The following is a 24261-nucleotide window of genomic DNA, read 5'->3' on the forward strand; positions in this document are numbered from 1 at the left end:
GAAACGAGATGGATTTACTCCTTGTAGCTCTCCCAGGTATAAAGAGAAACAGTTCACAACTGTTCAAGTCAGGGCACAGCAGGATCGTTTGGAGATGTAATCTTTTTTTTCTTCTCTCTTTTACATCAAAATCAAGAAATATTAACTGCACTCCTTGAAGCAAGCTTAAAGTTGAGTTTGCACACATTCTGGTCAGATATTGTTTCCCAACACCCTGGTAAAGCCAGTGGAGACCAGATTGGTATGATCAAACATCTGCCTCACACAGAAAAACAATGATCCATCCCTTGCTTTTATCAACAGCAACATAAATCTGAGCTCAGCCAGACAGGCCAGCAAACCCCATTATGCAGAGTGCAGAGGCAATTAAACGGTGCCAGCTCCAGCTAGACTCAAGAAATCTATGACCCATGGGCCCTTAGTAACCACACTGATGCCTCTCTTGGAAATGACTGAAAAAAAAATTGGTCTAGATGCGAAAGAAAGACTCCACTTTGATATTTCCTGGCAGGTGTGCCCTGCCCATCCGTCTGTGCCTACTGCTACATCATGCTCCTTTTTCCATATCTAGGGATGTTGGACTGGGCAGGTAGCTAGAGAAACTGCCCAGTTTTCTGCAGACTTTCTACCTTCGCTACTGTTTGGTCTACTTTGCTTCATAGTCTCATGATGGTCGATCATCTGCCATCTTTTGGTTGTACCATGAACTCATCCATTTTTAGCCACAAAAGGAACTTCTCAAATATTCCATTTTTCTCCAGGTTATGGCTAAAATAAAGTGTTTTGAGTGATCGTCTGGGCAATGTTGTCTAGGTAAAGCCATCAAGAGCATCCAGACAGAATTGATTTACAGATGCTAACCCCAAACCCCCAGCCTCCTGACCCACCATGCTCAGGCCAAAAAGACATATATCTAGGTCTTTTGATTCACAATATGATCATTCATTCTGTACAAAGAAGATGAGGGAAATGGCTGCCATGCCTCTCAACCTCCAAAACGTTGCCCCACCCTCTCCTTATACACCATCCAAACACCTTACCCATTCAAAGACCCCAAAGTAAATCTTCCAGACATTTGAGGCATCTGTCTCCCAATCAACTTGCAGAAGTTATCCTATCTCTGTATACACGTTGCACCCATATTTCTCCTTTTGGGAATAAATGTCACTCATACCCACCCGTCCTTTCCCTGGTAATAATAACATTGTCAGAACCACTCTCTGGTCCATGGGAAGATGATTTCCAAATACAAAGGGGAGCAAAATAAGACACCTATTAATATAAAGTAGACACTTTTATAGAGGTAAAATTGAACGTGATATCTCCTCTCACAATCAAAAAGCTTTTCCTAAGGTCCACCTGTACCTCTCTCCAAAGTTGGCAATGAGAACCTGCTTCCTTCCCTCATCTTTCCTACGCCATTTGGATAATTCTGCTCAGCAATATGTTAACCATTTTTGCTATTTTATGTTGGGTTCTGACTTCTTATCAAGATCTACCTTTGAAAACAAGCCTATAAGCTCACCAAATAATGTTAAAGAATAGAATGTGTCATGGGTGAGGCTGGATAGGGAACTGAGTTGAAAGATGTTAAAATGTAGCACCAAGTTGAGCTTGTCCATGTGTGCATTTGGGGATATATGTGTGTGTGTGTGTGTGTGTGTGTGTGTGTGTGTGTGTATCTGTTTGCATGAAGAATGAGTATTGATGGAAGTAAGAACACAGTGCATTATGTCATTGCAGTGTAAGGATACAGTCAAGTATCCCTATCCAGGTGGAAGGGAGGAGTGAGCTACCCAGAGAATAATTAACAGGTATGCTGAGATGCAGGAGTGGCCAAAGGATAAGCATCAAGTGTATATCTGGGCACAGATGTGTATATGTGTGCTCCGGAGTAACAGGGTTAATGGACAATGACAAAGACATGTGAGAAGGCACTAGCTCTGCCACGGATTGCTGCATCTGGAGAAGCCACCTTACCCTGTAGTAATCAGTGCTGTAGACATCTCTGGACATGCCGAAGTCTCCGATCTTCACCAGCAGGTTAGCTCCAACCAGGCAGTTCCTGGTGGCCAGGTCCCGGTGCACAAAATGCTGGGAGGCCAGGTACACCATGCCAGAGGCAATCTGACTGGCAATGTGGAGCATTTGAGAGAGCCCCAGCTCTCCTTTTGCCTGGCGTGGCTGCCCGTCCACAAGGATCATTGCATCTGGCCCATGGGCCCTGTGGGGTTAGGGGGAGAAGGGAGGGGGCGGAGAGAATTAAGGAGATCAAGGGGAAATGTCTTCTTGAGTTCCTGTTCTCTGGAATGCACCACAGAAATGAATGAGATCTCTTCTCAGTCTACTTATGGACTATTTCTATCTACCCAAAATTATATTCTGTGAGTATGGATATGGTCAAACTCTACAACCAGATTCCCAACTAAGATGACAGCAGACATGCTTTAACCAATCAGGGACTGAACCTACTCTTGAATATGTTATGGTTATCCAGGGGCTTCCCAGGTTCTTGATGTCTACTACAGAACAATTAATAAAACAATTAACTCTTACACAGCCCTTACTATGTTCCACACACTGCTCTAAGTATCTTAAATATTATATATTAATTCACTCAATCTTCCCACCCCAATTTTGAAGATAAGGAAACTGAGGCACGAAATGATCAGATCACTTGGTCAAAGTCACAGAGGTCCCACAGTGGCCACATGGGTGACATGTAGCTCTGGAAGAGAGTTCTGAACTTTAAGCTTCCAGAGGGCTTGTTAAATACAATTCCTGGGCCCCTACGATTCTGATTGGCTAGGCAGAGCTCATTCATTTGCATTTCCCAGTGCTGATGCTTCCAGGGCTGATACAGTCTACACTTCGGGTAGCAACGCTCTTCAGTCTACCTCCTAACCTCTCCACTACACTGTCTAGGATTGGGTAACTTCTGTTAATGGCAAGATGGGATGAAGAGACCCTGTGGCCCTGAGGCAGAGACTTGGGCAGCCACAGCACCTACTCCATCCCAAATCATGGCCCAGATTTGTTATCCTAACAACTGCCCTGTCATATCAGTCACTTTTAGTGTTCACTCTTTTCTCTAGAAAGCCCAGTCAGCTGTAATCACACCCAGGGCCCTTATTTATGAAGTTGTGAGCCAAGGAGCCCTGGTGTACAATGACACCTCGGCCTGTTTTACTGCTTCTCCAGTTTCCACTGAAAGGTACCATTAAATATAACATGTTCATTTTATTATCTCCTGTGGGCTCTGCCTACCTCATGCCTCCAAAGGAGAACTACTACATCAGCTCCCAAGGAAGAGGGATCAGCAGGCAAGCCACATTCCCACTTACCAGGAGAGTACACTGCAGCCTGCCCCTAAAACGCACCAACTGGGAGATGCAAGAGCAGGAAGGGCCTTCTTCTCTCTTTTTCTTTTTCTTCCTGTTCCCTTAGAGCGGGCATGACAGTGGTACGGAGTGGCACTCAGGACCTCTCTTTAGCCTCGCTGGTGGCACTTGGGGCTGAAGGCACCACTGAATCTATGGGGAGGGCTTGATGGAAAATGGACCATGTCCCTCTGACCTCAGGGAAATGGAAGCACAGGAAGATCCCGAGTCCTGAGAAAGGATGCTGCCCATATTAGAAACTACCATGGTTCACAGTTCTGATAAAATAATAATTGTAATACTTTTAATCGTAGCTACCATTGACTGAACACCTAGCTACATGGGAAACTTGTCCAGGCCTTATACAAATATAGTCATTGAATACTCATAACAACAAACATGTGAAGCAGTTATGAATAGTCTCATTTTCCAGGAGAGAGAATTAAGGGTTAATAACTTGCTCCAGGTTACATCACTAAGACATACTCAGAATATGAACCCAAGTCTGTCTTACGCTAAGGACTCAATTCTTCAGGAAAGGAGTAAATTTCACTGTGAAACCGAGTTCAGGAAGTTTAGAAAAGCCTACAGATACTTTCCAATTCCTCTAGGGCCAATTTTGGAAACCTGCTACCAACCCTTTCCATTCCCTCCTCAAAACACCACAGCACTCAGTTGAATGTCCCACTTCAAGGAGATGCTCATCAAGGTTTGGGGAGTGTGCTAGAGTTTGCCATAACCCACATCTGAGCTCTGGAAATCTCATTCTCAGCAGTGGAATCACACCCTAAAAGCATCCAGGACCCGAGTGTTCAATGTGCTTCCTGGGACCCTGGATTCCACAGACGCTCACACATGCCTGCTTCTTTCACATCTGGGCACTACTTGGAGGTAACAGGTATGAGAGGCAGAGAAGTGCTAACTCTGCTCTGTCAGTGAGATGCTATCTTCTCTGGGGAAGGTAGATTTCACATCTCCCCAAACCCCACTGTAACTCCATCCAGAACATCTGCTTGGGGTTTCAGTCTCTTAAAAGTTCCATCAGGAGCCCCTCAAAATCCAGATGATCTTGCTCCAGGCTTGTGGAAACCCTTCTTACAAAAAATCCAATCCTTCTAGAACAGTGCTAGCCAACAGAACTTTCTATTAATGGAAATGTTCTATACTGCACTGCCCAATATGGTAGCCACTAGCCACATGTGGCTATTGAATACTTGAAGTGTGGCTAGTGAGACAGAGGAATTTTTAAATTTTATTTAAATTTAGTTATTGTAAATTTAAATTTAAGTAGCCATATATGGTTACTATACTGGATAGCCCAGTTCTAAGTTTATCTGGGGGAAAATCTGCCCTTGGATTCAACCAACTCTCTCCCAGTGAGTTTGTAACCTTGTACCTTCTTATTCATCATCAAAAAGTCTCTGATAAAAGGTTTTCAGGAGGTGTGGAAGGTGCTAGTCTCACTTTGCTAGTGAGAACATAAGGCACAAAGTCAGAAAGCTATTCACAGCATTAGGGGAAGGGCTGGCCCTAGAATCTTAAAGTTGGAAGTTACAGGCTGGCAGGTCCTTTGATCTCCCTCCTTGGACCCATTTCACACCTGCCTTTCTTCTTAGTCTACCTTAGAATCAGGAAGAAGAGTACAGGTTCCTTTTCATAGCACCCTCAACATCCCCCCCTAGAAATAAGGGGCAAAGGCCTATATCCACCTGCTCAGGAGGTAATGTAGAAGAATGAAAGGTTGTTTTCATTTCTAATCTCCAGACTGAAGTGTTCAGAGGACCAGTTCAGAGGACTTCTGGCTCCAGAGAGAACCCCAGGGGTTCGGTGGGGGTTAGGGGCATGGATGGCCATCCTCGCTTACCTGAGGAACTTGTTCAGATCTCCGTGCTTCATGTATTCAAAGACCATGATGAGGGGGTCCCCATCGCCACACACCCCATAGAACTTGACAATGTGCTCGTGCTGCAGGTTGGTGAGCAGTTCAGCTTCCCTCTGGAAATCCTTCCTGGCCGCCAGGGTGGGATCCTTCAGGGCCTGGAAACAACACGGGATACTGGTTTTTAGCAGCTAGAGGTCAGGGGTTTGCCTGTTCCCCTCCTGGGAAGAAAGCTGGTGCCCATAATAAAGACAATGCTGATTCCCAACAAGTAAGATCCTAATCGGCCTTTAAAGACCATGAGGCTAAATCACAATAGCCAGACCTGACTCCTGCTTCCTTCAGCATTTTGAACCTTGTAGAAACAGAAACCAACTTTTTATTTATTTATTTTTTTTTTTTGCGGTACGCGGGCCTCCCACTGTTGTGGCCTCTCCCATGGCGGAGCACAGGCTCCGGACGCGCAGGCTCAGCGGCCATGGCTCACGGGCCCAGCCACTCCGCAGCATGTGGGATCTTCCCGGACCGGGGCACGAACCCGCGTCCCCTGCATCAGCAGGCGGACTCCCAACCACTGCGCCACCAGAGAAGCCCAGAAACCAACTTTTTGACACTCACATCCCATCCCATCCGCCAGCCAGTTATTTCAAACTTTGTTCATCTCAGAGCCCTCGACTTCCTCAGAGATCAGTGTGAATGGTGGAGGGAGGGAGCTGGGAGATAGAAGGCCTGACAAAGGCCCATGCCCCCAAGGTTTCCCCAAAGAAATGGTCTCACAGCTAACATAAACAGTGGGGAACCAGTGCCCCAAATGCTTCATCTTTGTAAATTAGCCTATGCTCACAGCCCATCTGAAATCAGGCTGACAATGTAATTAAGTTTCCTTGCTCTTTCTATTTCTTGATTTTAGATTATGAAAAAGTGTATATTTGCAGAGAAACATGAACACTTTGGCTTCTAGAAGGCACCTGTGTCCTCCATTAGGGGGCTGAAGGAAGTATTGGGGTGTAACTGGGACTACAGCTGTGGGAACAGCAGTTAATGGGCAGAAGGCTTAGGACCCACCCAGGACCAGGACCTGGTAAGGTATCACAAAGTCCCAGGGTAGGATGGGAGGGTGGGCATCTGGTGGCCACAGAAATGTCACAACTTGGCCCCTGTGGGAGTGGGAGACCCGGTGTGAGGGAGAAGCACCAGACCAAGCCACTTGCCCTGGGACCCAGGAAGATAAATGGAAGAGCAATGGTTAAAAGGGGTGTCAGTGAATGTGAACTTTGTAGACCAGAAGGGGAGGATGAGACCAGACCACCTGCAAGGGTCCTTGAACAGGACCTTGAATAGAGCCCAGCAATGACCAACGCAGCCATGCTGGTCATGGTGAATGATGAACTGTGAAGGGGAGGGTCATTTCTACAGGAGGAGCAGCCTGCACAGTTGAGCTCACATATGTCTTCAGCCTTCCCATCCACCTCATGAGGTCAGAAGGCAAATGGAGCCAAACATCCACTTGCTTCAAATGACAGAGTTTAGTAACCTCAAAAGACAAGACATGAGGCAATGAAGGAATGGGTGTGAAGTTTACACATCATGTTCAGGGTAGTGAAAATCTAGACGCGATTGGTTTGCATTCCCTCTGCCAAGCATCCAGCCTTTTCTGGTTATTTAGGCAGACTAGACTCCCCTGTAAATTATGCTACTCTTGAGAAGCCTCCCAAGCCAGAGATCTTCCTCTTGCCACTGCAATCCCCATTAGCTGAAATCCACGGGGCTGCCTTGGCTTACAGCGCTGCAGGAATGTGAATGTGCAAAAATTGTATCTAAGGGGCCCATCAAACCTCCATCAGTCATTAGCATACATTAGAGATGGTGGACTCATAGCTTTAAAAGGGCCCTAGATATCATGTTTCCACCTGCTCATTTCTGGGGTTGGAAAAACTGAGGCTCAGCCCTCAGTTTCCTCTGGGGATCAGGACACATACACACAACTTGAATGACAGAAGCCAGAGTTTAATTATACCACAGTAATCTCTTGGTGCTGGGCTTCTTGGTGCCACCAAGTTCAATGGCAATGCCTCTAGAGCCATGGTGTCTCAGCCAGCGATCAAGGCCCACTCCAACTTCAACAAGCACCACCTTTCATTCTTTTCAAAATTTGGAGGTTTCACCAAAGAAGTGTTGGATTAAATGATTCTACTCTTGACCAAAATGTTGGAAACTGTCTAATAAAGTTTTCCCATCTTACAGGTGAGAAACCTGAGGTCCAGAACAGGGAAATGATTTGTCAAAGATCATGTAAGAAGCAATAGCTTGAGTGTGGAGCCCAGGATACATTCCTGTCCAGCATACCTGCTTGAGTTAATTTATCAGATGAATTAGTCACTGGTCAGGTCCTCAGGGGAATGGTGGGCACGGAAGTTAAAAGATGTGAAAGGGCAGAGGAGAGGGTCAGGAAAGGTGAGGAGTGTGGGCAGTCAGCAGAATGGCTGCACCCAGCAAGGATACCAGGCCTAGAGGGCAGGCCAAGGCCAGCAGGAAAGTGGGAGGGCCACTGGTCCATTACTGGTTTTTACCAGCTCTGATCTCATGTGCTTTCCACTTCATCTCTGGCTGCCTTCTCAGAATATCTACCCAATAATAAAGGCATAGTCTGCCGTGTGTCCACATCCAACCAGAACAAAGATGTCTGCAAAGCCTTCTTTCTATGGGTGGAAGAAGGCAGAGACTCATGGTGAGAGGGAGCCTTTCTTGGTGACCCAGCTCCTGAGCTTCATGGGCTGGGGCATGGGTATAGGATGACTGCCAGTGATTTACTTATTTTCATGAAGAATAAAAAGGAAAGAAAAAAAAAAAAAAAGGAACCCAGCATGGGTGGGATGAGAATACAGAGATTTATGTGAACACTGGATTTATGAGAGGGAAAAGTAGATCAAATTTGGGGCCAGCCAGATGGCCTCTCTCCATCTCTGTAAATCATTCTCTCGCACAGTCCGGATGCCAATGGCAGCCGTTGGATATTTTTCCATTCTCAGCTCTCGAGCAGTCGCAGCCATCATTCCCAGGGCTGGCACCCTACTCTGCAGAGCAGATAGGAGTTCCTCATTTGGGAGATGGGGCACAAAACAACTTCTGTCTCTTTTGGTCTTTCCACACCCCTTCTCCTGCCTCTTCTCTCTCTACCTTTATGATGGACTTTCCAGCTCTTGGGTTAAACCTGAAGTTCCTATGTAATTGGCAATGGCTCTATTGTGGCAACTGGGGTCCAGAGCTGCAGGTGGCCCAGGTCCCCAGGGATTGATGCAACAGGGACAGAGATGCCAGGAAGAGAATCTTGAGAAGGAAAATCAGCCCAGAGACTCTCGTGCACCTCTCAGCAGAGTCCATGCTCAACCTCTTCGGAGCCGGGAAACTTCAAAATGGGTCACCAGCCAGTGGCATGGGATGGGATGGGTGTTCCTCACAGCTGCCAACTGTTGGTGCAGGAAGACAGGGCTTGCCAAGGAGTCTCTGAAGTCAGGGAGGTTGTGTCCAGGCCCTTCCAGTGGTATCCATAGAGCAAAGAGGAGATCTGGAATTTTCCCTTCTCATCTCCTTCTTTTTCCCCCAAAGTCTAAAAACATTTCCCTTTTTAGTCTCCCCTTTATGTACATCAGGTCTCATGTCCACTCCCAACCCTGGGTTTCAGTGGGGCTGTTTCGTCGGATGGGGGAGAAGCAGTCTAGATGGCAAGAACATTCAAATTTCTCAACAGCTGCCATCTCCTTCCGAGTCACTTCACATCATCATTTCCAGTTCTAGGGGTTTCGCTGCTTTCCATTTTCCTTTTCTTTTATTGGGGTGGAGATATTTCAACGGATGTTCAGCTTCAGATTTTACTAATATACTAAAACCCATTTTAGTACATGTGCAGAGATAAACACATCCATAAACACTAGAGCTTAGTTTTACTTATTTTTTGAATTTTAAATAAATGGAATCATACATATAGTGCTATATATATATATAAAATATATGTATATTTCTATATCTGTCTTTTTTCATTCAACACTGTGTTTTTGAGATTTTTCCAAATTGTTGCATGCAGCTGTAGTTCATTCATTTTCCTTGTTGAAAAGTTTCTCACTGAATGAATATACCACATTTGTTTATCCAAGCTGCTACTGATGGACACTGGGGTTGTTTGCAGCTTTTGGCTGTTATAAAGAATACTTATGAACATTCTAAACACATCTCTTCATGGAAAGATAGATAGAGATAGATAGATAGACAGACAGACAGATAGATACATAGCTGTCAGGTCTAGACCTAGAGTGCAAGTGCTGGGTCACACAGATGCCAATGTTCTAAAATAATTAGACCACTTTATAACAATTAGACCACTTTATATTTCCACCAGAGTATGAAAGTGGCAGTTGCTCCATATCCTTGTCAGCACTTGGTTTTGTCACTGTTATTTAGCCATTCTGCTTGGTATATAGGGGTATCTCATTATGGTTTAATTTACATATTTCTGATGATTAATTAGGCTGGACACCTTTCTCATAGTCTTATCGGCTATTTGTCTGTCAGAGGAGACACTTGAGCAAGTCTATTGTTTGTCAAATAACTATTTAAAAGTTGCACCACCTATTTAAAAATATCATGATTTACATGCTTTTAATTTCACTCTTACACTACACATCTATACAAATTACACTCTGTCTTGTCCTGCTCTGCGTTTGTTTCATGGGTATTCTCGTGTCTCCCCAACAGACTGCAAGTGTCTTCAGAACAGATGCTGGGATTTCGGCTCTTTGTTTCCACCATAGCAACTGCTGGGCAAAAAAATCTGGCTTTAAAAACCACAACTGTGGGAAAACTTAATTTGGGGTTATACTTGGATGTGTTCTCTGGAAGTCCATAATTACCCTGCATCAACTTGAGAACAAACTCAAGAGGAAGAAGCCTGCAAAAAGGAATACAATCTAAAGAGGATGAGAAGCAGGAAACACCATTTCTTGGCTGTTCTCCAGAGAAGACAAGCATCTCCTCCAGGGGTTGGTCGCTGGGCGGATCCATTGGGAGGCAAATGGTGTAAAATCCCAGAACATTCATCTTCTCAAGCTTCCCAGATCAAAAAGGAGGAAAGGAAACCCTTTTAAAAGGGTGACAACAGAAACACATTTTCTGCATTACCCAATCTGGGTACTGCCCCTTAATGCCAGACCACTCAGCGGGAAACGTTTCCCAGGGTTTAGGCCATCATTTCATTTAACTGCTCAAAGCACAAAAATATTCAGTTCATCCACCAGTCCCCAGATGGATGCTGGAATACCCAGTCGATTAGTGTCATCCTATAAATTAAAATTTTTAGGGCAGGGTAGATTCTAAGTTTAGGGACAAAATTAGAAAGCTTTCCACATCCCTGGTCCAAACTGTTTAAAGACACCCTCACTCATCTGACCATTCCATGTCTATGGAGACACACTGAGCAAGTTTACTCACAGCATATCCAGCAATAATAAGCATTAGCCTTTTATAGGGCAATACTCTAGTTCCTTATTTATTTTCTAGAGCAGAGGTCAACAGACAATGCCCACTTCTGAAAAAAAAAAGTATTGGAAGACAGCCACCACCCCCACTCATTTATGTATGGTTTAGGCTGCTTTCCCACTACATGGGTAGAGTTGAGTAGCTGTAAGGAAGAGTGTATGGTCCTCAAAACCTAAAATTTTTACTATCTGGCCTAGTATAGGAGAAGTTTGGCAACCCCTGTTCTAGACGGTCAGTGCAAGCTCAGCAGGTCATATGTCGTGTGTCTAAGCACATTCGATAATATCAACATCAAGAATAATGATGTTGATAAAAACAAATAGCAATGAGTCTTTACTAAGCATTTACTGTGTCCCAAGCAGTATACTAAACATTTTTCATATGTTATGTAATTTAATCACCAAAATTTTAAAGAGGAGATATTATATCTCCTATTATACAGCGAAGGAAACTGAGGCTCAGAGAGGTTAAACATCTTGCACAGGGTCACAGCGCTAATCAGTGATGGCCAGGCACCCACCCAGCTCTCTGATTCCTACCCTATGCCTGTAGCCTGCACAGAACTGCCTGCATCCATGGAGGGCACTTAACCCTCTGCAGACACAACAGACTGTGAATACAGAGACCCCAAAGTCTCAGAAATATGCAACTGCCATCAGGAGGTGGCTCGGTCATGAGCCCTCAGTGCTAAGGATGGACCTTCTGAGGCCCAGGTGAGAGTCCTCGTGGGGGAGGAGGTATCTCCTGCTCTCAGCCCAGAACATCACGCAGAATTCACGCTGGCCTCAGAGGCTTGCCGGTGCACCCACTCCCACAGGGGCCACTCCACACCCCAGACCTGTGGGTGCCTCAGTGAGGCTACTTGACTCTTGTCTGTGCCAGTCGTGTTCAAAGACGTGTCTAACACTGACTGAGAGAAGCTGCTTCCTGCTGGAGGAAGGTAACTGGTAGTAGCAAAGTTCCTTCTCTCCTGCCCCAAGCAATTCGGCTCCAACTGCAAATCTGCAGGCCTGGCTCAGCAATACCAAAGCCCTGTGGTTAACGACCCATCTAAGCAGCTACCAGAAGGCAGGAACCCTCAGACACGCTGCCCCTTGGGGGCTGAACCTGGATCCCACGGGGTACCTAAGAATGTCCTCCAGCCTCACTCACTGTCCTCCCTGTCCTCAGTACCTGACCCCCCAGCCCATCTCCTATGCCCAGTGACGTCTGCTGACTTGAGCAGTGGCTCCCAGGGCCTCTGTGAGCCACCCGCCCGAGAAATGGTCAAATGACTTTCTGGGCAAGAGCAGCACATCCTGCAAAGTCACTGAGGTGGGAGGAGGGCCAGCTGGGGACAGCGGTGAGCCCAGGGCCTCTAAGAATAAAACAAGGGCCCATCAAAGGCATAACTTGTCCCTCTGGCTGCACCGTGGGCACAGCCCCCTTATGTGCTACAGCTCTTGACCTCCGAAGCCAAAGGAAGCTGATTTGAGTCCTAAGGAAACTTCATTGACCTTGGAGCAAGGGCATCTGATTACGTTAGTTTATATCATCTTGATTGCATCTGATAACATTGGTTGGTACCATCTTCCAGAATGGAGTGAGTCTCTCTTTCCCTCCCACCCGACCCCAGCCACTCCTCTTCCTTCCTGGGGTCCACATGCCTCTGAGAATTACCTTCACGGCCACGAGCATCTTGTCCTTGGTGGGGCTGAGGTTGTAGCACTCGGCCAGGAAGACCTTTCCAAAGGCTCCCTCGCCCAGTTCTCGCTTCAACACGATGTCTCTCCTTTTAATGTGCTGCACGTCTGCAGGAGGGAACAGAAGAGAGCGGCCAAGTCAGTCCCCAGGCACTTGTCCTTCTTGGAGGCTCAGGGGGACGGGGGAGCACAGGGGTCTAGAGCAGGGAGTTCTGCTTTTGAGTCCACGGCAGGAACAGGCACGCTCTAGCACCTTACCTTGGGCGTGAAAACAGGCATCGCATGGTGGTTTGAGGGTTCCACCCAGAATGAAATCTCAGCTCTGCCCCCGACTAGCCCCGAACCTCTCTAAACCAGAGTCAGTAATCGTTAACATCCAGAATTCTGGCATAATCAGCTATAGTTGCTGGAGAGAGTATACAGCAGTCTTAACAGTTCCTGTGCATGGGAATCCCCTGGGCATCGTGCAGGTCCTGATTCAAGTGGCTGTGAGAATCTGTATCACTAATAAACTCTCAGGGGATGTCTGTGGGCTGTGGGTCCATGGACTGTACCGAGTAGTCAAGAATCGAGTTTGAATCCTGGTTCCCTCTCCCTGCTAGTTTTTGAGCTTCGAAAAGTTATTTCACCCCAGAGCCTCAGTTTCCTCACCTGTAAAATGGAATTAACACCAATACCTTACTCTCTGAATTCTTGGGAAGATTAAATGACATAATTCACATGAGAGTTTGGCCCAGTGCCCTCCCCCCCAACACACATGCACACACACACATACACACATGCACACACACACGGACACACCACACTGGCTCTTGTTATAACATAATGACTACAGTGCTCCTAGCACAGTGTCCAGTTCGTGATAAGAGACCACTAAGTGGGAGTTATAGTTATCTGGGGGAAGCCTCTACTTGACAAGTCCCGCTCCTGTGAGAGAGGAAAAACAATGAAATCACAAAATCAAGTCCAGAGACCTCCCCAGAACCAAGCTCTGTGCAAAGAGAAGGGCTACCGCGGTCTTGGCTAATTTAGCAACCTCATTAAAAGTCTGCCTGCCAGGAGAAAGCAAAGATATGACCTCAGCCCTCCCACCTATTTGGAAAGAATGCTTCGAAGGAATTGTACAAGAAGTGGGCTGGTGAGGAGGAGAGTGAGCCGGAGATTACTCACCGACCTTTCCATTAATCGTTCAACAGGCAGAAGCCCATTAAATACCTGTATTCACATTATGAAGAGCATCGCAGAGCCAGGAAAGAGGGTTGTCTCGACCTTGTCAAAAAAATAAAAGTTGGACAGAGGACCACGGCAGACTGTCCCCAAGAACAAGAGAACACATTACAGGGACAGAGGGGTATGACTGCAGGGCCGTGGTTAGTGTTTTGGTTGGCCAGGGGATTCTTCTCATAATAGACTACACAAATCTTGCTTTCTTCTATCAGAATTATTGGTAGCCCTGCCATGTCCCAGATGACCTGCTGGCCAGGATCTGTGGGCGCAAGCATTTACAGATCATTATTCTCTCTTCCCAGCAAGACAGACCTGCAGGCTTCCAGGCCACAGGGCTGCCAGGGAGCTGCCACTTGCTGCAGGGCTTCACCCCCATCTTTACAGCAAGGGAATTAGAAATCGGTTCCCTCTTCACACCCTCTGCTGCTCTGTCCTAGCCCTCTGAGGAATGGTATTTGTTGGCCTTGAAGGGGAGGCTAAGGGTCTCGCACCGAGAGAAAATGGGATGTCAGGACCTCTCCAAGGAGGCCATCTGCTCATCACTGCACAGTCATTCCCAGGTGACTACTGATGGGCTCCTGCGAGATGAGCATTCTGATGCAGCCTCAGAGTGGAGACGGGATGGCAGATTTATAGGGCCATGCCCGCGCCTCTGAGCCCGCAGGGATCAGTCAGGGATGGGAAGTCAAGGGCACCTGGCTCAGGACCTGGATCCTCCCCCGCTATGGGCTGGCCCACCTCACAAAACATCTGGAGTCTCAGTTTCCTTATCTGTAAAATGGGTGTGGGAGGACAATACAAGTTCTACTTACCTGCTACAAGAGCTATTCTATGTAAAAGTTGGTAAACCTTCAAGTTCTCTGAAATGGTGTGTGTTTTCACCATTATTGATATTATTTTACAAGAGGGGAAAACGAGGGCCAAGTCGGGAATTGCCAACTGGATTGAGATGGGGCTCGAATTCAGAGCATCGGGACAGACCAGAAGAGCCAGGCCACTTGAGGAAGAGCTCCCTTTGGCCCCTGACCCCTCCCCAACCCCAGCCTCCCACGCCATTGCGATAGGACAAAAATCAAATCACCTAGAGGGCTTATGAAAACTGATCACTGGGGCCTTCTCCCAGAGGTTTCTGTTCAGGAGGTGCAGGTGGAGGCCTGCAAATTTGCCTTTTCTAGCAAGTTCCCAGGTGATGTTGACGCTGGTGGTCCGGCACCCCTCTTTAAGAACCACTGGCACAGGCTGACGTGAGTGGGGCGAGGAATTAGCCAGCCGATGACCAGCTTGGCCTCCACAAGTGCTGCAGCCACAGGCACGTGAGACATGCATCACCACTCAAAGACCAGGAGGACGCCTGCAATCCCGGACTTACCCGTGTGGCCTCGGCGGAGTCAAGCCCCCTCTCAGAGCCTCAATCCCTCATCCTCACGATGGAGATTACACCTCTCTTGATGTCTTACATTCTGGACACACCTCTACAAAGGCAGAGCTACGGAGCTATATATGTTCCTGGGTCCCTAAGTCCAACTCCGGGCTGGGTGACGTCGCTAGCTCCCCCCTCAGAGCTTCTGACTCTCCGCCACTGTGAGTCCAGAATGAGCAGGGAGGACCTCTGAGGAGAGTGGGGCTCTGTTTGCCAGCTGCTGTGCCTGGGTCATGTTTCAGAACCCTCCATCTCCTCTCCCTCCCTCGGCAGCATGAATCACAAGCCTTGAAAAGTTCAGAAGAGTCACGTGGCAGCCGCATAGAGGGGGTCTTTCCTTGACCCTCCCTCCACATCCCAGGAGTTAAGAGCCTGGGGGCAGCTGCCAAGCCCCAGCTTCAGGAGGTCAGAGCTTTGACAGCTGTGGGCCTTGAATGTGGCAGGGGGCAGGTGACCATGATGCTGGAAACTCGTCTGCTCTCTGCAAGCACGAAGCAGAGCCAGCCACGGACCAGTGTCTGCCCCCAATCTGCAAATGGATCTCTTTCAGAGACATGGAAACGCCCAGTGGCTCAGAATGAAATTGTTGGGGCTCACTCAATTTGTCTGCAGGGAGAAGTATTTTGAGACCAATACCTGAGCTAAGCCCACGGATGGGGTGGTGAGATCTGAGAAGGGGCAGCAGAAGGAAGGGAAAATAAAAACAGACTCCATCCCACCATAAATCCTCCCCCAGGAGAGAACTTCCTCCCAGCCATAGGGATAAGAACTCCACAAGGTAACCTGGGAGCTTCGGCTTCGGCACAGAGAGGCTGGATTAGGGCTAAACGCATAAAGCAAATCACTTCCATGTGGAGAACCTCGTGTACAAACAAGACTCTAGACTCCAAAACACCATTCGAGCAGCTTCTTTCCCTGAACCTAAATAGGAAGACACAGGTAAAGGGGATTAATTTGTGCCCAATCCTACTATTTGTAGGATTCCATTCTCATGATAGAATGAACATTCCATTCTCACGATAACCCTGGGAGGTATGTGTGATTGTACCCCTTTCGCAGATGAGAAAATGGAGGCGGGGGTGGGGGGTGGGTAACTTTCCAAAGTTTGCGGAACTAAAATGTGGCCAAAGGACTCTCTCTTTTTTTCTGACTCCTGAGCCTGTGTGCTTTCTGTTACCCGGGGCCGCCTTTCCTCTGTCCTCCCCCACTTAGTGGCCACCAAGACCATCGGTCCAGAGAAGCTCAACCCTCTGTCTTCCCCCTTCCTCTACTCCTGCCTGACTTCTCTAACCCTGTCCATCCCTGGACCCTGATGCAACATCTTCCCAAGGGAAAGGGTAAGAGCCGCCACCCACCCACCCAGGAGGCCCCGGGGAGGAGGGTGTGGGTGGGGAAAGAGTGTGGGAGGAAAGGGCACTGGCTGTTCAGGCCCCTGGGGAGTGGCGGGAATGAGCCATTTTCATTTCTGACGTCCATATGTCTATTGGGGCCTTTTTTGTGTGTTGATTTTTAGCTCACACAATGCTGCTCAGAGCTGCCTCTGGTGAAGCCATCTGACCCACAGGCCACAAAGTGATGGATTTTCCTAGGAGGCAAGGGCATCAATCTCCTTTTCCTGCCTGGCTGGCCAGCTCAGCAGAGTCTGGGTCACAAGGCTCAGACGTCGGGACATGGGCAGGGGAGGAGGAGGGAGGTGGATACACAGCACAGGCCGTGAGAAGACCTCCCAGCCTCCAGCACTGAGGCGGCTGCTGGAGAGAGCAAGGGGCTGGTATACAGTAAGGAGTGTTCTTGGGAAATGGAAAGGGTTCCTGACTTCTTCTGGCCTGGCTCTTCCCTAACTCCTTTCTTCGGGAGAGCCACCACTGCATTCCCCCAGAGAAAGCCACCTGTACAGCTTCCTGTTCCCATAGGACAGCTAATCGATTCATCAGACAAACACAGACTGAGGATTTCTATGAAATGGTTACTGCACCACAAATTTTTCTCTATACTGAGGACCAAGATACTCATTCCATCTGTGTGGGATTCACTTTAGGGAGGGCTTCTAGGCCTGGAGCAAGCTTGACTTAGGGCAGAATCACTAATCCAAGGAGGTCACCAGCTACCTCTGTGCAAAAGACCTTGGGGCTCTGAGAAGTCTGCAGGCAGGCTGTGTTTACACCCTCATCCTTAATCTGTTCACCTGGGCTGCCTCATCCTGGCAGGCAGAGGTTTTCTGCAATACTTAGTGTGACCTGCAGAGACCCACTGGTCATAGATGTAGCACAAGACATGGGTGACCACAGTCAGCTTCACCTCTGTGTTCTAGGAAAATGGGGGTATGGCAGCCATATACTGCTTATTCATCCCTGCAGACCAGGGATAAAGAAGAAGCATAAAACCCAGGGAAAAACGTGATGTTGCTGAAAGAGTGAGACCTTGGGAAAAGAGACAGGTATTTTCACCCTGACCCTGACACTAACTGTGCCTTACCCTCCCTCAGGCTCTGGTTCCTTATGTGTAGAATGGAAACCTTCAATATCTACTTGGCAGAGTTGTTAAGGGGACTGATATAAAAATGTTTGGTAAAAGATAATAGAAAATATCTGAAACATAATGGACATTTAACAACAGTATGTCTCCTTCCTTTCTGCAAGATTTTGTTTTTAACTAAAAGCTCAATCTACCTGTGAACAAAATAGTGGCCTGGAAAGAAACTTGGAGAAGGGTGGTGATATTCTCCTGAAATAAAATGACATGAGGGGCCTCCCTGGTGGCGCAAGTGGTTGAGAGTCTGCCTGCCGATGCAGGGGATGCGGGTTCGTGCCCCGGTCTGGGAGGATCCCATATGCCGCGGAGCGGCTGGGCCCGTGAGCCATGGCCGCTGAGCCTGCGCGTCCGGAGCCTGCGCGTCCGGAGCCTGTGCTCCGCAACGGGGGAGGCCACAACAGTGAGAGGCCCGCATACCGCAAAAAAAAAAAAAAAAAAAAATGACATGAGGTTGCATGGGGGTGGTGGGGGGCCAGCAGTGACTCAGGGGGTCACTGGCAGCCTATCTGAGCCTGCCACCATGATATCCAACCTCCTCCTCCTTCAGGTCCAAAATAGTTTGAGGGAGGAGGTTTGTCAGACAATGGAATAAAGATATCAAAGGCAGAGACAGCCACCTGCTAAAGATTGCTATTGATCAACAGAGAAAAAACAGATTTCCCAGGCTTGGCAGTTATAAATAATGGTGATCCTGACTCTGCTGTATGTGAACAGTAAAGTCAGTCCCCCAAAGCCAGCATGCTCCCTCAGTCACACTCAAAATTCCTTAAGAGAAATTCATTGGCCACCTTGGTGCTTTGGCTAATTATTGTTCTAGGAGGCCAAGTATTCATGCAGCACTGAGATTGTCCTTCCCTGAAGGCTGTCGCCTAGGGGGTGCAGAAGCAGGCTTCCCAGCACTCCCAAGGGCTGGCCGTGAGTTCTCTTAGCTGAGTCTTGATGGGTTTTCCTAACCACCCTGGCTTACCTTCTTCCTTGGCCCATTGTAATACCCAGCTCCTAACTGGTTCCTAGGCTCCTTGCTAAGACCCCTCAGATCTTTCCCCCATCAACTCTATCTCACTCCGCACTTGTCTTTTTTTTTTTTTGCGGTACGCGGGCCTCTCACTGCTGTGGCCTCTCCCGTTGCGGAGCACAGGCTCCGGACGCGCAGGCTCAGCAGCCATGGCTCATGGGCCCAGCCGCTCCGCGGCATGTGGGATCTTCCCGGACCGGGGCACGAACCAGCGTCCCCTGCATCGGCAGGCGGACTCTCAACCACCAGGGAAGCCCCTGCACTTGTCTCTTTTAGCTCATTGTTATCCCTTTGTGCCCTTATTAATAATAAAAATAACTGCCATTGACTGAGCACTTACCCTGTGCCCAGCACCGCGCTAAGTAACACCTTCTCTTCACAACTCTCTTAAACGCAGCTCATTGCTACCCAAGTGCTACAGATGAGGAAGTTGAAGTTCAAGGTGATGAAGTAATTGCCCAAGATCAGCCAGCTGTTAGGAGTGGCCCACCAGACTCTAAACTCTGGTATAAGCAGATGGCTACCACCGAGCCCATCCTTCTGTCACAGCCCCCTCACCTCTGTAACTCGTACCCCAGACAGAGGTGCTGATTTCACATCTATATACTCAGCCATAAAAAGGAACGAAATTGAGTTATTTGTAATGAGGTGGATGGACCTAGAGTCTGTCATACAGAGTGAAGTAAGTCGGAAAGAGAAAAATAAATACCATATGCTAACGCACATATACGGAATCTAAAAAAAACGGTACTGACGAACCTAGTGGCAGGGCAGGAATAAAGATGCAGACGTAGAGAATGGACTTGAGGACACGGGGGACGGGGGTGGGGAGGGGAAGCTGGGACGGAGTGAAAGAGTAGCACTGACATATATACACGACCAAATGTAAAATAGATAGCTAGTGGGAAGCAGCCGCATAGCACAGGGAGATCAGCTCAGTGCTTTGTGATGACCTAGAGGGGTGGGGCAGGGAGGGTGGGAGGGAGGCTCAAGAGGGAGGGGATATGGGGATATATGTATACATAGAGCTGATTCACTTTGTTGTACAGCAGAAACTAACACACCATTGTAAAGCAATTATACTCCAATAAAGATGAACAGAAAAAAAAAAAGAACAGAGATTTTCTTCCAATGGAACCCACTCCTGCCACCCTTGGTCGTCACCACCTGAGGTCCAGGTGAGCAGTGAGGATGTCTTCTGGAGATGAGGGTGGTGCCAGAAGGCAGAAATCCGAGACCCCAATGCCCCGTAGAAGAACAGAGGGTCTCCACAGCCTTGGAGGCTCGTGCATTACAAGGTGAGTCCTGAGAGCAACTGTGTGCAAAAGAGGAGGGAGATTCTTGGCAGGAAAGGGTGGAAGAGGGAACAGGGAGAGGAAGGGAGGATCTCTGAGAAGTGTGTGTTTTCTTTGCACTAGTCAGAACCCAGGGTCTCAGGCTGCCAAAAATGCTCAGAAGAAAACATTAATGCAATACCACACAGTTAATTACACATGAAATGGAATGTCTTTAAATGAAAAAGAATAACATTCCAGGAGCTCCAACTGTGGGTTTTTGAAGCGGCAGGAGGCAGATAGAAGGCCAGCTCTGAATCTTGGAGGGGGAAAGTGACTGCCGAGAGGGCAGGACCCCTGCCTTTGCTAGTAGTGGGAATATCCGCCTGCCATCACAGACCTACCCTAGCCCCTTCTCCTGGCCCAAATGGCTGCGTCTTGCATCATGCCTATGCGTGGCAGGACAAGTGTAACTAACTTCCCCTTTTGTACCATATAAGAGCATGACAGGTAAATGTGCCTTCCCAGCCAGCTACCGACCCTTTGTTGTGGTCTGCAGTCAACCCAGCCAGCTCTCCATCTGGACAGAAGAACAGAGCATGGCTGTACTGTCCCAATAACTGCTCTTGCAAAGCAATCCCTGGTTGATTTACAGACTAGGAAAACAAGAGGACCTCCTGGCTCCATGTCAAGGATTTTCCAAGAGAAGACATTTCCAAGGCTAGAGAGCCAACAGAAGAACTCTGCAGAATTTCTCTTGGAGGAATAGATATTTAAATTAGTCCCCAGTTACTAACCAAATGGAGGTAACAAGGACATGGAAAAGGATTCCAGGTTGAAGGAACACCAGCGTTGTCTGTTGCTGTCGCTGCCCCACGGTGGATTGCTTGTCTAAGACCCTGATGTTTCTGCAGGCCAGCCCATATCCCATCCCAAGGCTCTTCTCACTGAATTCCACACCCCACGTTATTTTCAGTTTGATGGCTTTGCAAAGGGGCTCTGGAGGGTGCTAGCAGATGTTAAAATCAAAAGGGCAATATCCTGTGTTATTGACTTTGTAGATTGGGTCCAGCACAGGGCCCAATACACAGTAGGTACTCACTAAATATTGAATGAATGAATGAATGAATGAACCAAAAAACACCTCCAGGGCTCTGCTAGAGACTTTAGCAAGAAAAACACTACTAAGAGAGAGGAAGAAGGGAAGCCGAGGAAGTAGTAAAAAGAAAAGAAAGATGAGTGAGTATAGGAAAGGAACCAGAAAGTTCCAAAGAGCAAACTTATTTATGTCCTGGCTCCAAGACTGGCCCCAGGAACCAGGATCGCACGGAACCAAGACAGTTCTGAGACCCACATCCTATCTCTGAGTCTCTGGCACTGCAGACTTCTGAGCAAAGTGACCCTGCAGGTCTGCATCTGCCAAAGCTCCGCAAACACCAGGTCTCTGCTCCAGGGCACATGTGCACCCTTAGGCTAGAGGTAGCGGTCTAGGGCTGCAAGACACCGTGTTCCCACCAAGATGAATAAATAAACAAGACACCCTGCTGTTTCTGGAAGCAGTGAAGAGAGAGGATCAGCAGAGAACTGTCTGTTCTGGGGTGATTTCCAGCTCACGTTTCCTGACACAAGAAGTTCAGTGAGTGAGGCTAAAGTTCAGATGTATTTCTGCCCCCAGGTGCTACCCCTCGGAGCTCAATCACCAGGAGCTCAGACATTTACTGACATCGTGGGGGCCCTGACGTCAGCCTCCCTAACCAAGGCAAACCTTTCCTACCCACTTCCTTCGTCTCCATGCCGTGTCAGCTCTTCCCGTGGTGAGAGTACCCCTCTGGCTCTCATTAAGCGTGGACGGCCCGAGCCAAGAGGAAAAAAGCAAAAGAACTCCCCAAGGAGAGCATCTGGAATTGAGAAGTTAGGTGCTGAAAGACGAAGCTCAGGCTCCGACTGGGAATCTGTCCCTCCAACAGCTTGCCCAGCTTCCCACTTCCTCCCCCTCTCTTCTGGATGTTCCCTTTCCAACTTGATAGTGTCAAACTCTCACTCAAAATGCCCATACAAGGGGTTCTTCTGCATCTCAGCCTCCCCAGAGGTCCTTCTCCTCCAGCATCAGTGCAGGGATGCTGCCACAGCCTCCCACCTAACTCTGGCATCTCTGGCACCTGGCATCTAACTCTCTCCCCCAAGTGCATCTGGTGATGTCATGGTTTCCCACAGCAAACATGGTTTCCCAATATTCAAGGTTGCTCCTTCCAGCTCTGGAGCTCTGGGCCAAGACATAGACTGCAGGGCACCATGGAGCCCTGCATCTCCACACAGGAAGTCTTGAGGTCAGGAAGCAGAAACACCTATGAGAACCCCAGGCTGACACAGAGGAAGGTGGACCACAGAACCACAGTCACCCATTCACGGAACATGCCACTGGCCTGGACAATTACTGGCGACCTTGGATCCAACAGAAAACTGAACCCCTTCAGACAGGAAGAGGATGGGCATTGGAAGATGGGCATTAGGAGAACTGTGTAGTCAGAAGCAACAATATATCCAAATATACAAAAAAATACAAAAGGAAGAAAGGATACCAGTATTAGAGGAAAGGGAGTGAAGAAGAGCTTGGTTCTGGAGTGAGACAGAACTGGGTACAGATTCACATTCAATGACACATCTCAGGAAGGAGCATTTGACAATTTACTAAACCAGTCTCAAGCCTCGATGTTTTCCTGAGTGAAATTAAGAAAGTGTCCATCTCACAGTGTTGTATCTTTTTCAGTGTAGAAGTCTTACAAAGCTTGTGTTAAATTTACTTCTGAGTACTTTGTGCTATTGTGTACGAAATTTCTAAAATTTTATTTCTGGCTTGTTATTTGCTAGTATACAAAAATACAGCTAACTTTGGTTTTCTGATCTTGTATCATGCAATCTTACTAAATTCACTTAGTTCTAGTTCTTTTTTTTTGGAAATTCCTTAGAACATTCTACATACATGCTAACGTTATTTTCAAATAAAGTTTTATTTCTTCTTTTCAAAAAAAAAGGTGTCCATCTCATTGAATTGTCATGAGGAGTCAATGAAATTATGTGTGTGTACAGTGATGTGTTTGCAGTACGTTGAATGAACTCATGGCTGTAAAGGTTCATAAAGGAACAGACCCGTTCCTTCCTTTCACCCACCCCTTACTCAACCCTCCAAAGATCCTCCTTGATGACTTAATCTCTCTGAGCCTCCATTGCCTCACCTGTCAAATGGAGAGTAAAAAAGAAAAAAGTGCCTATTGCATGGAGGTGTGGTATCTTTAAATGAGATAAGAAGTGTTAAATGCTTAGAACAGTGCAGGGGCCCAGAGTCGTGCTCAATACACGTTAGCCTATAGTGTCGGTGCCCTCAGGGTAATCTTTAATCTTAGTTCTGAGAGTTGAGAACTGTGATAACCTGGCCCAACTCAGCTGGGCTCAGACATGCTTCCTCTTCAGCCCCATCTGCACAAAGTGCTCTTTGCTGCAGGCTCACCGCTGCCCACCCCATTATACCCAGTCAGGCCTCCCTTCACCTGGCCTCAGGGTTTGCACCCTGTTCTTCCAGACTCTGTTGGAGGCCCCTGAAGCCCATCTCCACAGACTGCGGAGGCCATCGGGGGGCCTGAGGGGTTCGTGATTGAGCCCCTTCCGAGGGGTTGCTCCCATTTCCAGCTCCCCCTCCCAGAGCTAAGGCGTCCTCCAGTCACGGGCCCCCTCCCTCTCTAAGCCTCCCGCTCTAGTCCGCACTCTCTTCAGCCCTGTATCTGATAGGGTTCAAGGTCAGAGGCTGGAACCTGTGGGTCCCGGCCACGCAGGCCCTGGGTGTGGGCGGCTTGAGCTCAGTGCAGCCGGCAGATTCGTCCCGCACAGCCTCTGCGATCCCGACTCCCAGCCTCCCGTGTGGAAGCCCGCTCGCTCTGCCAGGTGTTTTCCCACCACGTCCTCTGAGCTGACTTCCAAGAGTCCCCCCCGCACCAGATGTTAAAAGCACTGGCCGGTGGTTTCCTGGCCTCTCTCCTGAACCTCCCTCTACTCTATAATTCTGCAACCAAAAACAAAAGAAGATAAAGTTTGAACCGGTGGAAATCTGGGTGCTACACTTGGCAGCTCCGACTAGGTCTAACCAAGTTCCAAGTTTGCTGCCTCTCGGGCACTGGCTAAAGGCATTAGCAAACCCTCGTCTGGTGGCTTGGATCAGAAGCTCATTCTTTCTAGCTCTCCTAGTGCCCAAGGAAATGGAGCCAGATAGAAGTTTGGGTTTTGAACAATGTCAGTATTATTTTTTTCTTACCAGTCCTTTGGAAGATCCCA

The 24261-nt window shown here is 48.0% G+C and overlaps 1 protein-coding gene across 4 annotated transcripts in view; it reads right to left on the minus strand.

The window, feature by feature from the left end:
• The window catches only part of NTRK3 (neurotrophic receptor tyrosine kinase 3), a 372061-nt gene that overhangs the window by 39740 nt on the left and 308060 nt on the right, over positions 1-24261 (minus strand). For all 4 annotated transcript variants that reach the window (XM_060095307.1, XM_060095306.1, XM_060095305.1 and 1 more), the window contains 3 exons: positions 12448-12578; positions 5245-5417; positions 1981-2224 (listed from right to left, as the gene is read on the minus strand). In XM_060095307.1, the coding sequence (XP_059951290.1) occupies positions 1981-2224; positions 5245-5417; positions 12448-12578 (548 nt within the window). The remainder of the gene's footprint in view (positions 1-1980; positions 2225-5244; positions 5418-12447; positions 12579-24261) is intronic.

Source organism: Mesoplodon densirostris, chromosome 4 (genome assembly GCF_025265405.1).
Source record: "Mesoplodon densirostris isolate mMesDen1 chromosome 4, mMesDen1 primary haplotype, whole genome shotgun sequence".
NCBI classification, from domain to species: Eukaryota; Metazoa; Chordata; class Mammalia; order Artiodactyla; family Ziphiidae; genus Mesoplodon; species Mesoplodon densirostris.